Source organism: Talpa occidentalis, unplaced genomic scaffold (assembly GCF_014898055.3).
Source record: "Talpa occidentalis isolate TD23 unplaced genomic scaffold, MPIMG_talOcc4v2.1, whole genome shotgun sequence".
Taxonomy (NCBI): Eukaryota; Metazoa; Chordata; class Mammalia; order Eulipotyphla; family Talpidae; genus Talpa; species Talpa occidentalis.
Window position 1 is genome coordinate 95,255,766 of NW_026555331.1, and position 15,015 is coordinate 95,270,780.

A 15,015-nucleotide genomic window follows, 5' to 3' on the forward strand; every position below is an offset into this window, starting at 1 on the left:
AGAACAGGCAGAAGGACCGAAGTACACTGCTGAGGGGAGCAGCGGGCTGCAGGAGAGGTCTGTGCGCCATGTGGGACCCTCGCCCGCCGCTGGGGATCGAACCAGTGCTGCAGAGGCTGCAGGCAGCTTCGCAGCCCAGTGCTCCACTGCTGCACCACCAGGGGAGGCCCCACCCCTAATTTTCCACTCCCACGTGAAGAAATAAAATCATGAATGATGGGGATTAGGATGTAGACATCTTTGGAAAACTACCACAGTTCCCGCCACAGTTGTTGAGGACTATCATAGGAGAGGTGTCCTTCTATAAGGATCTGCAAAATGCAATTTAAAAAAGGAGGGCACAATTTTAGTTCATTAAAGGGACCTGGGTCAGGAGGGCCTCGGGAGGTGGTTAGATAATGTAGAGATAGCCAATATATTTATGAGTGCACCAAGACTTTAGCTTAAATCTTCATTGGAGGAATTGTGTGTTCTTGTCAAATTCATTCTGCCTGGATCCCAGTTTTCTGGGTGAAATAAGTGCTGGGACCCAATGATGCCTAAAACAACTAAAATGATCTCAACAGCCCAGGAATTTTTATTTTTAAGGCAATAAAATTTTAAGAACCTTTGTCAGCTAGTAGTTATGAAAGGCATTCCTATTCCTTAAATGTCATACTATTTCATGTACCCCAAATGTTCTAACCCTGGAATGTTATGCAAAATTACAACATCTTTACATTTTGGGGGGTACCATTGTTCTCTTTATATGTTTGATGGTTATTAGTTCATCTTTTCTCATTCTACTAAATTATGTATTTCTCAGGTTTCACTATGGCAGCTATAAATGCTTATGTCCACAGGCAATAAGGAATAAAGAAGATAAGTGTGATATATTAAGAAGTGGGACCTACAAAAAATTTGAGTATGTACCACAGGTACATCTACTCCTTGGGTTGGAACCATTTGCTTTTTTTTTTTTTTTTTTTTAAAGATTTATTTATTTATTTTTATACAAGAACCAGGGCACAGGCCAGATGTGCAGGAAGGTGAGAGGATTCACCAGAGGCAGAGTGGGGAGCAGAACAGGCAGACTGATGAATTACACTGCTGAGGGGAGCAGCGGGCGAGACAGGAGAGGTCTGCCACGCCATGTGGGACCCTCGCCGGCTGGCCGGGATCGAACCGGCGCTGCAGAGGCTACGGACAGCTCCAAAGCGCTTGCTCAACTGCCTGCACCACCAGGGGAGGCCTTGGAACCATTTGCTTTTAAGAAAAAGGCTCTTTATCATTAGATAGCATATTTTTACAATGAAATTTCCCAATTTTTAATCATAGGCAACTATTGCATATTTTTAATATGGATAACAAAACAATAACAAAAAAAAAAACCAGATTTGCATGCTAAATCCATCTGGCATGTTTCCAGTGTTTAAACTCTGACTAATTTTCTAGTTGTTATAAAGTTAAATGCTACAAAATGTCACTCAGCAGAAGGGGTCAATGTAATATTGCCCCCTATGCTGGTGAGAAAGCAAGCAGAAACTCACTAAGTAAAGGATTGGACTATCCAGCGTTAAAAGATGATTTAATATTTTTAAACATCCCTCCATATCATTTTTATGCTTTCAAATGAATCAGAAAGACATTTAAAAATTCCCATTGTTATCAAAGCATAAATCAATGAATACTTTTGATGTGCGAGGGGGTTGGAGGAAAGATTTGGTTTGTGATTAACACTCTAAGATTATTCTGGTCATTGCTTAGAGCCTGAACATCATGAAACATTTATTACAATCAGATGAAAGTCAAGTTGTTTTGAATGTCAATGTCAGTAAAATAAATAACAAGCATATTTCACAACTTTTGTGACAAAAGTAAGCCTGCAAAGCACGCATGTACACACACACACACACACAAACACACACTTATACACGTGCAGACATATGTATATGTATGTATGTACATGTAGATGTTTATAGATTTGGTTTTCCTGCTGAACTGATCTCAATGGGTATGCCCAAAGAAAAAAGCAAATATTACCACCAGATGGAGCTTAGCTCCCATTAAAGCAGCTGATACATATTTAAAAAAAAAGGATAGTCAAGTTTATTTAAATTCTTTGTATACTTTTGGAAAAGACTAAAATAAAAGGTAAACTTCAAAGGAGCTTGAGTGTTTTAAAAACCTGACAAATACCAGTTTCCACAGGACATTAAGCATTCTTCATGAGAATATTCTATTGATCAGGTGCTCAGAGGCCACACATAAATGATTTGACAACTGACTTCCTTTCTTTCTGTTCTTTTCCCTTTCTTTGTATGAAAATGCTTTTAAATTTCTATACATTTAAACAATGATCTTTAAATAAAAATCTTAGACACTATAACAGGGCCTAAGAAGTAAAATGAACCAAAGAAATAGCTTATATTATGTAAACATTAAACAACTTAGGTATTATGCACATAATATATGACTTATACACACCAGAACATGTATTCTGTTAGATGAAATGAAATTCAATGCATAAAGCATCTAGTGCAGTTTTTGAAATAGACTCGACTGGTAGCAAAAGTTACTTGTGCCTTATTCTTAAAGGAGACAACCATTTACTGATGAATCCTCATCCAACCAATATTCTATGAAAGCTCATTTTGTGTTCAATGCATTTCTAATCCTTGTAGATCAGACAACTGCAAACTGAGATGTGTTGTTTCCCTTTGTACTGAGAAAAGAGGCTGTGCAAACTAGTGTACCTGACTTAGCACATGAATTATTGAATTAAAATTTACACCCTGGAAGTACTACATAAACAAAGAAAGGTCAGGAAAGGTACGTTAGTTGAGCAGGGACAGGAGTGATTATTGTAGGAAGCATGGCGCTCAGATGAACACAGGGCAGGTGGCATGTTGTAGGAAGAGCAAGAACATGAAGCAAAGTGACAAAAACCAGTGTCAGGAAGAGGCAAGATGTCTTGTTCCCCTATAGGTGCAGAATGGCCTAATGTTTAAAACTAGAATCAAAGACGATGGTGGACTAAGATGACTGATCACATTACAAGACAAATGGTGGATTTTTTGCTAGAGATGCAGGCAGAGAGCTATTAAGATTATAGGTCAGGAATGCAGGATGAAGAAAGCATTACTTATGTGCCTTATAAAGGAAGAGAAAATTTGGGAAGATCATTCAGTATTAAGGCTGCCTACCTGCTTAACAAACTTCTGTAATACCTGTTAGCAATATAGAATAAGCTTTTCAAAGAAAATAAAGATGTGTAAAATCTACCCTCTTCTCTTAAGTTGCTTATTGCTATATAATTATTGGTATTACTGAGGAAAAGTACTACGTAGGTTGAGATATTGAAGAAATTAAATGTGCATAAGAAAATAAATGCAGAGTATATCAGGCAGTGACAAACACAAAGGAATAGAACAGAATGTGACCACAAAGTGGTAAAAGCTTCACTCAACTTTGTGGCATTTAAGGCGTGAGTGGTTTAGAGTGAAAAGGGCTTGGGAAAAAACAGAAAACTGCAGTAAGTGGCATTTGTCATCTGCATGCCTCATTTAATATGTAACATATGGAATACAGGGCCACTGGGTAATTTGTGTGTGTTTTTTTCTCTGTGCTTTTTCCTCCTCCTCCTTCTATTTAAAGCTGGTAGCCTGGCTTCATGGTTTCTTGCTGCAGGGATTTTGGAAGGGAAGACAACAGAAAAGGCTTACTACAGGTATTGCTGGTTCTGGTTAAAGGCCAAAATCCATTAGCTATATTAATGATTCCTGGATAAGTGAAGAGAGAAATGGTCTTTGAGGCAAGAAGAGAAAGAGAACCCAAGAATATAAAAATCTGGACAGATTGTGTTGCTGTCCCTGACTGCTGGATTTGCAGGAACAGTGAGGACTAATGGCTGAGGACTAGAAAGACTGATGATTTGATGCTTAAGATGCAGATTCTTTATTAAACCATAACGCAAAAGGATACTGAAGAAGGCTTGGGGTTGACTTTTATACCAGCTCCACGGGTTTAGGATTTGAAAATGAGGCTGAGTTGATTTAAAAAATAAATAGGTATTTTGGACACATGAATTTACAAATTGACATTATAATACATAACATATGCTTCAAAGGATTCCAATATATCACTTGATCTATATATTTTGCCTCCTTTGTGAAGCAAGACTATAGTTTTCTCAAGGGCATATATTCCAACAGCTTAAAGGATTGTTGATAGTGCTATTTAGACTGAAGGGAATTTTATGCCTGAAAGGAATCTAAGCAGGTTAGTTACATTTAATGAAATCTGGAGTTCACCAGATAGGTAAAACTGAATGCTTAGCTTCAAGGAGATTACATCTTAAAGAGAGAGAGAGGTACAAAGAGGACCTTTTGATATAATAAGTATGTGAAGGCATCCATGGTGCTTACTTGAGAAAAAGGATGTGTTGCCCTCTAGGAATTTAATTACATTGAAATCTTGAAAACTAAGTTCATAACAAGACAATATTCTCTGGATTACAAATCACAAATGCCTGAACTCTTACTCTTCTGAACTTGTCTTACTACCTAATGATACCACATACTTCACTTTTACCATAACACTTTCCATTGTCAAAATTTTCATCTGCTTTTCCAGAAAACATGTTAAGGAGAATAGGAATCATAGCTTTTATCATCATAGAATTTCTATAGGACCTAGAGGTCTTGATAATCATTGATGCTAGATAACTAGGGACCAGGATTTGGTCTGCCATGCTGTTCTTATTTCACGACCAGGACACATACATTTGTTGTTAATGACAAACTCTGCCATCTGGCCTGAAGTCCATGGAAGAATGAGAATTAAAATAAAAACTGTAGCACAGTTTGACTATTTTTTTCATGACCGATTTATTATTGGTCATTTCTTACCTTTATTTAGGATAACTTTTAGATCCTATTGATGAAATTCAGTGTAGAGGGAATAAATATATAGGATGTAGGTACTGGTGGTGCCACTTACAAGCTATACAATCTTAGGTTCCTCATTGGCCTCTATAAACTTTAGGGTCTTCTGTTAAATATGGGTAAATAAGTTCTCAAGAAAGTTACATCTTGATAATACGTGAAAATTACCTGGAAAATAGTAAAACACAACTTATTGGTCTTTAACCATAATAAAGACCACAGAGACCTTATAAAGAAAAAAGGCAGTCTTTTATATACTTTACTGATATTTGTGATATTTTGTAAAACTGTATTATTTAACTTAGTCAAATCTCATAATTCTCCCAGTTGTATATGAGATACTTTGGGAAAATTATTTTTCATTAGATGGTTATAAATTGACCATGGCTAAGAGTAAAAAATTCAGATTCTGGGAAAATATATCAATATTCACACTTTTGTGTTTAACTTGTTGGACACATGAAAATTTACTCCAAAAACATAGATGATAGTGCTATACCCATTGGGGTGGGTGACGCAAAGAATAAGCAAAGTTCTATGGATAGGTACTGACTGATCCAGGACAAGATAGGCCCAAACTTGTAGGAATTTAAAAAATATCTGATTGTGAGCCAAGTAGCTCGATGGCTGGTGTGAGTGGCAAACCTACCTTTGCTTCCCTCTGGTGATAACACATTTCCCCCTAACAACAGAAAGATGATTGTGCTTTCAGGAGAGTCCAGCCTCTCCTTCCTCAAACTGCACATATCTGAGATCAAGCTCTTAGAGTAAGCTGGATACAAACTGACCCATGGATGCAGAGAGAGGCCTTCCCCAGAAGCTGCACTGTGACATATAGGGACATGAAGACCAGAGTTGGGAGTACCCAGTACAGTGGCTTTCTACTGAAAGTCAAAGCATCAGAGGTGACAAGATGAAAAATGAAGGGCAAAAGAAACTGAGGCATTTATTCTAGAGAATGCATGAAAGTACTGGGGAGGGCACTCAGTGTCAGTGAGTTTCTGGCAGAAACAATGTAGGTTCATGCTATAATAATGTGTGCTTTAAAAACACAAGAGTGTGAAATCACTTTTAGTTAATCACAGTTTAGGGAGGGCACCAATATCAAAGTTACACAATGATGTAAAAAAATGTGTTGAATCTGCACTGATAATGGATATTGTTAATTTACAAATATTATGGAGAAATATGCACTGATGTAGACATATGTACAGTATCTTTTTCTCCATTTCACTAATTTATTTTCAGAAAAACCTCGCTAAATCAGTGATATCTAATCTCTACAAATTCTTCTTGAGTATGTGCACAAAGCACAAGATCATAATACAATTGTTTTTAGAACTCCTTCAAGATATGTTGACATAAAAATACTTTTCTCTACATTTGTTCTCTCTCAAACACACACCACATACACACACAGAGAGGGAGAGGGAGAGGGAAAGGAAGTGGGAGAGGAAAAGGGAGAGGGAGATAGTAAAAGAGATCATGGAGATATCATAATGGTGAATGGTAAAATTAAAACTTTGGGTATTCTTTCTCAGGAGGAAGTTTTAGCTTTAAGTTAATTCTGGGTCAAAAGGAAAGAGAAGATCAGAGTATGCCACATTACTCTATCTCTTCCACCACCATTTTCATTTCATGTGCTATGACAGTTGCAAAAAATGTGCATCAAAAATCAACAAACAACTATGAACCAGAGACACTCTATGGGAGGTGAGGGGCGGGGAAAGGAGAGATTGGGGTCAAAATAAGGGGGTTATAATTGTATGGGTAATATAAAAATAAAATTTAAATTAAAAAAAAGCTCTAGGGTTAAAATTCCCAGTCAATTAAACTGTTCTTTAGTTTATTGACATATTTATGTACATGTATAAAGATAACCATTAATTCTTTACTAATAATAGAAAATTAATTTAAATATTAGAAACTGTGTGCTAAAAACACATAATGCAGTGGCTTAAGAGATGAAGGGTTGCTTGATATTAAGTGATAATTAAATTTAATGAAATAAAAATCCATTTTTGAAACATATGTAGATTTAGAAGGAAGTGATGTTAAGTATAACTCTGTGATTAACCCAAATATTTTAATATCCATTAATTCCCAAACCAGAGCCAAGAACATATGGTGTATAGTTTTTTCTCCCTGCCATCATATTATAGTATATTGCTCTTATCTTAAATTCCTGATTTATGGTAGAACTTCAGAATATCCCCACTGGGATCCTCAAAACTCTTAATTTGTTTACATATTTTGGCATCTTTCCAGATTTATGGGAACAGTAACTGATCCAAGAAACAAACAGGCGGAAATGTCTTTGAATAGCATTCTTTTACTATCAGGTCATACACACATCCATTCACTAAAACAGGCAACTGAATTCCTGAGTAGGGCAGTTCAATAATACATTTTTAAAACTCAGGTGGGATTAAAGAGAATGATTTTCTATTCAGACAAGAAAAGAAAAAGGAACTATGAACTTAACTGGGTCTTAAAAACATACACAGGATGGAAAAGAAATTCCTCCAAACTATTGAAAAAAGTAGGAACATGCAGATTTTATCATCTATTTCCTCCTCCTCAAAGGGATGTTTTGTTATCCCCTTAGACTGAAGAACTTGCTTTCAACCAAATTAAAGCCTCAGATGTAAAGAATAGGAAGGAAAAAAAAAAAAGAAAGAAACCTGACATACCAACAAACCAGCTAATTTCAATAGCCATCTTACAGTGAGGTAGATCAAAAACCAAATTGGATAACCCCAAAATGGCAAAGCTCCAGAGACCTCATTCAGTTAATCTACTAGATGCTTTGCCAAGCCTTATCCAAATATCCCAATTATTATAGTTTGTAGACAAATGGAAATTCTTACAAAATTGGCCTCCATGTAAAATCTCGAATCATGTCTCCACTCAGGTCACAAAGATCACTAGGCTTGTCTTGCTGAAGTTTTTGCCTCTGGGCTCAAATGCTATTTAGCGAAATGGAAAATTTGGGAAAATGCATCCAGATAAAATTCTGGAAGAAGATTTAAATCAGAATTTTAAAAGCTCAAATAAAGAACAATCTCTCCTGTTTATAATTCAATTCCCTAAGAAGCTGCCCAGCCAAAGCAAAGGCAGAGATTCTAGTTTTCCAACTCAGTTTAGCTTCCAGAGTGTGTGTGGGGAAAGGGGAGGGGGACGTGGGGGGGAGAGGGGGGGTGAAGGGTTAGAGGGAAATGGGAGGAGGATGGGAATCAAAAACCCTTAATCTCTTCATCTATCTTTCTGCAATTGTCGTAAGTTTACTCCAGACCTACCTCACAGAGACTCTGCAAAGATTAATTTAGATTAAATAAAGAAAAAAAAAGTTTGATAACAAGGGTTCATTCATGATGCTAAATAGACCCAGATGTTTTAACAAATGTTCAGATTATTTGGTAGCATCCTCACTAAGTAGAGAATAAATCTGCATAATGATTTTCAGCTGAAGTATTTTTAAAAATCAAACATTCCAATATTTCAGATGGGAAGGCTCTAGATCCATTCTGGCCTAGTTCATTATACTGGCACCACTCACCTCAAAATTTTCCCATCAAGTCAATACTGGTGAACATTTGTGCTAGGAATGTTCATGGCAAGGAATTTCATACTTCCTTGTACCTGGGCATTCTTCTAGACCTTCCTTTTTCTTGCAAAGATGATAAATGGATTTTAACTTTTTTTTTTGTCTTGCTTTATTGTTGAGGTACAAATGGCTAGAAGCAATTCTGATTCATCAACAAAGTATTTGCTGCTATTTTATCACCGTCCACTTTCATTACCTCTGATCATTCATTATTTGATGGAAGCCCCAAACTGTAAGTGTTCAAAGAGATGGCACTGATGATAACTTCATGTGGACATCAGTCCTTATAGATTTCCATTTGTATTTCTCATGAAAATCCACAGATATTCAAAAATATGTTTGTGTATAGGGGTGATGATAAAGAAAAGATAACAAATAGAAGTGTTGCATTAAAAAATTAACACACATTATCCATTTGCTTTCTCTTGATATTAATGGAGCATGGTGAGGGGAAAACTGGGATTCAAATGGTGGGCATAGTGCGAAAACATACATTTGTAAAGGTTTGAACCCATAATATCTAAAACAAATACAATGATGTAAGCCAATTTTACTTCAATAAAGATAACTGAAAAAGGGAAAAAAATATTTGAGACCCCTATTGTTGAAAGTCATTCTTAAAATACTATGTACTATAATATAGTATATCATGTATCACTGTGCTTACGAATAGAAACCCTAAAGCTAGATAACCCATTTTGAATCTCATTTCTCCATGTGTTCTTAAGTATGAGTTTTTCAAAATGTACATGCTTTGGTTTCCTCATTTTAAATGAAGATTAATATACTATTTAGCATATCAAGACATAAAGAATAAAAAAAAAATTGTATACATCTGAGGCAGAGAGGAGATCCTATACTTTTAAGACCCAAACAAAAATGTAAACCAATGATACCTCAATAAAAAAAAAAAAATCCTGAAACAATATGGGAAAAAACTGTATAAACTATTAAGAACAGTTTACAGAACATGATACCACTAAAAAATATTTAAGCTGTTGCAAACATCTATTATTGTAAATGCCATATTTTAACTCTCTATCATTTCAAGAAATGTTTCACCTATTTTGAAACTTTTCTAAACATTCAGATCTACTTTTCTGCTTGAGTAACTGTTTAATAGGGAAGGAGGTATTCTCAGAAACTTGCAGTATTTGGATTCATTGCTCTGACTGAAAGTTCTCTTAAAAGTACACTGCTTCAATAAAGAGTATGTCTCCACGTACATCCTAAACTTGTGAGAGTAAATACATCACACATTGCCACAGATCATCTTTCCCTGGTTACCGATGGGTGTGCAATAGAAAGATTTAATACTAGCAAAAATTAATGAGTATTTATTTAGCTTACTTTTCTCCTGGAGGCCAAATGAATGGGTTAGATGACCCTGCTGATCTCAACTTGGCATATTCATCCATTTGTGGATTAGCTGGAGATCAGCTGATCTGGGCTCCTGTTTTCCTTCTGGAAGCAGTAGGGCAGGCTGGGTATGTTCTTCCCATTGTAGTAGTACAAGTGGAAGCAAGCAATCAGCAACATGCAAGGTCTCTTAAGTCTAGTCTCACTGGTCTGCTGCTACTTCTGACTCATTCTGTTGGTCAAAGCAAATCACATGATGAATCCCAAAGTCAAGTGGTAGACAGATATTTCTTCCACTGAAGCCAAGTGGTGGAAAATATTTCTGAAAAATTAATTTACTCATTCATGTGTACATTACGTAATTATGATACCCTTTCCATTATGCCTGAGTGTAACTTTTATGTAGTTAGTAGACCATATAATTGCTAGAAAACAAACTAAATATGAAAGAAAGAAAAAAATCTAATTGAAAGTCCTGGTTTTGCAAATTGTTAACATATTTTATGAAACAGTAAGTCTAGATCTCAATTCTGTCTATAATCTAAAACATCACATTCTTGTATTTTTAGAATATTACAGCTATTCAATCATGATATACTTTGAAAAATATGTGGATATATACTAAATAGCAATGGAAGTTGTCATTAGATTTTAAAAGATCAAAAATTTATCATCAATTTCTTATATTGTTTTGTAAAGAGTATATTTTGCATGTTTAATAGCAATTAATTTTCATTTAAAATATCTATACATTTTCCACAATTTTGAAGATAAAAATGTACAAGAAAATACATAATGCCATATACCACCTTCATAGACCTTTCTAGTTCATTCATTTTAAACCAAACTAACAAATCCTAAAATAATATATACTTTACATTTATTCTGTTACTTTTGAATTAAACTTCTAAATTTCAAATTTTTTCTACTTAATGTATTTTTTAACATTTCAATCATTATAATTTAGGCTTTATTAGCATAGTTTCAATGTTAAATGAAGTAAAAAATACAGATTTAGTATAAGCAAATGTTCTACTACAACTTAAGTTTTATAAAGTGATCACTGTGCTGATACCTATAAAGTAAAATTTGATCTTTATAATTTAATAAACAAGCTTAGAAAATAATTTCCTGCTAAGTCAAAGCAAAATACTTCAAGTGACTCCAGAAAAGACAACTCTCCCCTATTTCTACTCTCAGGGCTAAAACATTCAGTCTTTCACCATTAAATGTAATATTTACTATAGGTATTTTTGTGGATGGATTTTGATTGTTTTCTTTTACACTAGTTTACTTAAAGTTATGCATGGTCTTTGGAATTGATAATATTATTTTTTCCCCCAGTGTCTTTTCACATGGTAAGATGATTTTTCTTTTTGAGCTTTTTGATATGATGATATTGATTTTCTTTTTTTTTTTTTTTTAAATAATAAATTTTATTTTTATATTCCTCATACAATTGCAACCCCCCATTCTGACCCCAATCCCTCCCTTCCTGCCCCCCACCCCCCAAAAAGTGTCTCTGGTTCATAGTTTTTTGTTGATTTTGATTTTCACTTTCTTTTTTTTTTTTTTCAGATGTTACATTTATTTATTTTTTGTTTATTACAAAAAAAATGATATTGATTTTCAAATGTGAAACCAAGTTTACATTCCTATGATAAATCTCACTTTATTGATAGTTCTGATATTTTATCACTTTTATGTATTACTGGATTTAATAATATTTTGTTGAGGATTTTTAAAAAATGGAGTTGGACTAATCCTTAAAAGACCTGTTCCCTTGTCCATTCCTCCAGTGCTCATTGGGGGCTTCTGGCTTATTTCCCACTTGTTGCATATTTGTAACAAGTTAACCCTTAAATTGATCACTTATTAAAATATACTACATTTTATCAAAATATCATCAATCAACCCAGTAAACATACTGTGTTAAATTCTTTAAAAAAATATATTTCACCTAATTAATGTAGCATAAATTTAGAATGAAAAGTCTTTCCTCAAAATTTCCACACACAGGAAGAAAATAATCTCAACAACTCTGAGTCATAATTGCTATTATTTTCAAGGCATTTTGAAAAATACAGTGAGAATGAACTATTCTCATGAAAATAAGTTTACAGAAGTGCTGATGAACACGTAATAGTAAAGTTGCCTCCAGATCTCTAAACATACAATAAAAATAATTTATCATTCTATCGTGGCAATAATTTTCTTCATTTCCTTTACCAATTCTGTATGTTAGAAAGACGGCTGGAAAGCCAAAAGTTTGAGGTTATTCCTCCGGTCAATGGACTGACCTGTTCCCTTGTCCATTCTTCCAGTGCTCATTGGGGGCTTCTGGCTTATTTCCCACCACCTCCCTGGTGGAGGTCCTTCACCAGCAATTGCTATTATATAGGTAGATGAGCTTAACACTTCTTATAGGTATTGCTGAGTTAAAACCCTGCCTTTTGCTACATAAGCTGCCGCATGCCTGTGGACAAGGCAGTTAAGATCCAATCTAAACAGCAAAGGATGCAGAAAGATTTCTTGAAATTTTCAATATTAACAATCAGTTTAGAAACTATAAACAGAAAATCAAATGCTAAGATAATCATGAAGATTTTAGACACAATTTACTATTTTATTAACTAAGCCCTGTTACATGAGCTGTTTCCAGTTGCCTATGATAAAGTAATTGCTCAAGAATAAATTCTTGTATAAAGATAAATTCTGGTATAATATTCCATTATTAAGTTGAAATCTAAGATAACTCAACTGTGTAACAGGTACGATGATTTTGCTGTGCCATAAATAAGCCCAGTGTCCTTACTCTCTCTTTAAACTTTGATATTATTTGCCATTTTGCCTTTATAAACATTTTCAAATCCTTAAAATATTTGCACTTGAAGACTTCAACAGTGTGTGTACCTTTCACAACTCAGCCAACTCACTTTTAATAACAAGGACAATCTAACCAAAATCCAAATGCTGCTCACATATTTTCTCCTTCATAATTTTGAATTAAATGATTTATTTTATATTTCCCAACATCCCAAGAGAAAAAGAAAAGGTGGAAAGCCCAGAAATGTAGATGCAAGCTACATTCAAACAATACATTTCACTTAGGAGGACAAATTGTAATTATTACTCCATGTCCATTATATCTTGCTTAGTATTACTTAAATGTAAAATATAAATACTCCTTAACATAGAAACTTAAGATATTTAGGGAAAATCAACCAACATGTTAAATTCTACAATGTAGTATTTCATAGTCTCTCATTAACTACAAGCATTTCATGTGCAAGTTTTATAGTTTACAGTAGCCTTAGATTTTGAATAATGTTATCCAATGTGTTTATGATTCATAAAGTAAATACATAGAAAGGGCATCTCTGATAACTGGACTGCATTATTATAAAATATAATAAAAATCATCACTATGTAAGCTGTGTATTCCAATGGAAATTTGAAAAAAATATGAACTTGCTATTAATCAGTAGCAGTATAATATCAAAAGATAATTAATTAAATTCTTTCATGAACAACAGATTTTCTGCCTTTTAGTAGTTGACTAACCTGGGATTGATCAACTTAAATTCACTTTTATGAAGCTTTCCAGTCTTCTTTTAAACTGAGAAAAATCAGAGACCTTTTAAAGTAATGTAACTCAAAATTATTTCATATGCCAAGAAAAAGATACTATCTTAAAATAGTGAAAAGCAGAAAGAAGTTTTATCTCATAGGGTTTTAGAGAAGATATTTGAACGAGTTTGCTGTTATCTCCTCAATCTCTTTTTTATTTTAAGGTGTGGAAAAAAATAAAATATAAGTCAAAAAATCAAATGGTAAAAACTTTTACAGCACCAGTAATTCTGAATATTGTGTATTAGCTTCATTATAGTGTGATTTACAATTATGATAGAGATAACAGTTGACATTCCCTAAATTCTCATTTCTTGAAGGATTAGCTAACCCTCATTATTTCTATTTGACCTTTAATGCCTTTGTGAAAAGATTTTTCATGTCAAGGCTATTATTTTCCATTTTATCTATTCTTTTATGTTTCAGATAACTTACATTTGACATGCACAATAGGTTTTATTATACAGATATAAACACTGGTTCACTTTTATAACAGCATACATCCTACAAATTTGGAGACATAAAAGACAACTTAAAAACATTCTGCCACATACAATAGGTAGGAATGCACAAAGGGATACTTAGGTAAACATTTCTAACGCAGGGGGCAATTTTCTTCACTTTCCTCATGCTACCAGTAGCTGACCAGTGAGTGCAGAATTTCTCTCTCTGATTAAGGCAGCAATAATAGTGGCTCCTTGCTTTAAACTTTCCTGTAGTTTCTGTTCATCCTGAAAAGATAAAAACAGTATTTCAGAAAGAAGCGGTGTCTTTAATAAAATTTAATAAGGAATCATTTTTCTTTTAAAATTGATTTATTTATATTTTTTCCTCCCAGGTTTATAACATTATATCTGGCACAAACCACTGTTTAAGTTTATAGTCTACAAAGCGGTAATTACTACAAAGCCGTTAGTTATCACATCCATCCCTTCAGATAGTTAACAGTGGGTATGGGGGAAGTGAGAATATTTAAGATCTACATTCTTATCAACTTTAAAGTATACAATACAGTATTTTTACCATGCTGGACATTAAATTCCCAGAACTAATTCATCTTATAACTGAAAGTTTGTACTCTTTAGCCAACGTCTCCCCATTTCCTCCACCCTTCCACAACTGGCAACCACAAATCATAGACTCTCTTTGAGTTCAAAAAGCCAATTTTTAAGGTCCATTGCTCTTTGGATTCAGCATTCTATCAACCTCAGTCCACAGCTATGGCATGGACTTGGTTCCCTAAATAAATAAGAGATGCTTTGACAAGCACTTTTATTATAGATTAAAAAAAAATCTGAAGATATCAAGAAAAACACTGACACTATTTCAAATGCTAACAGTATGAAACTAGAGATTATTTTCCTTAATCCAAAATCTGACAAACTTTGGCTCTTCAGTGAAGTGTGAATATTTCACCCATGATGCAAGCCTTTCCTTTATCTTGTTTCTGAGTGTTTTCCAACAGCAGACATTCTAATGAACTGTGAGAACTAC

At 34.2% G+C, this 15,015-nt stretch overlaps 1 protein-coding gene and 1 long non-coding RNA gene across 2 annotated transcripts in view; both read right to left on the bottom strand.

Annotated features, from left to right (window-relative positions):
- Positions 1–10,496, bottom strand: part of LOC119242977 (uncharacterized) — a 154,347-nt gene extending 143,851 nt beyond the window's left edge. Inside the window, exon 1 of the long non-coding RNA XR_005124590.2 lies at positions 9,883–10,496. This is a non-coding gene — a long non-coding RNA (uncharacterized LOC119242977). The remainder of the gene's footprint in view (positions 1–9,882) is intronic.
- A 994-nt stretch (positions 10,497–11,490) lies between these two features.
- Positions 11,491–15,015, bottom strand: part of CRPPA (CDP-L-ribitol pyrophosphorylase A) — a 268,036-nt gene continuing 264,511 nt past the window's right edge. The window contains 1 exon segment of the mRNA XM_054692405.1: positions 11,491–14,252. Coding sequence (XP_054548380.1) covers positions 14,148–14,252 — 105 coding nt within the window. The 3' untranslated portion in view covers positions 11,491–14,147.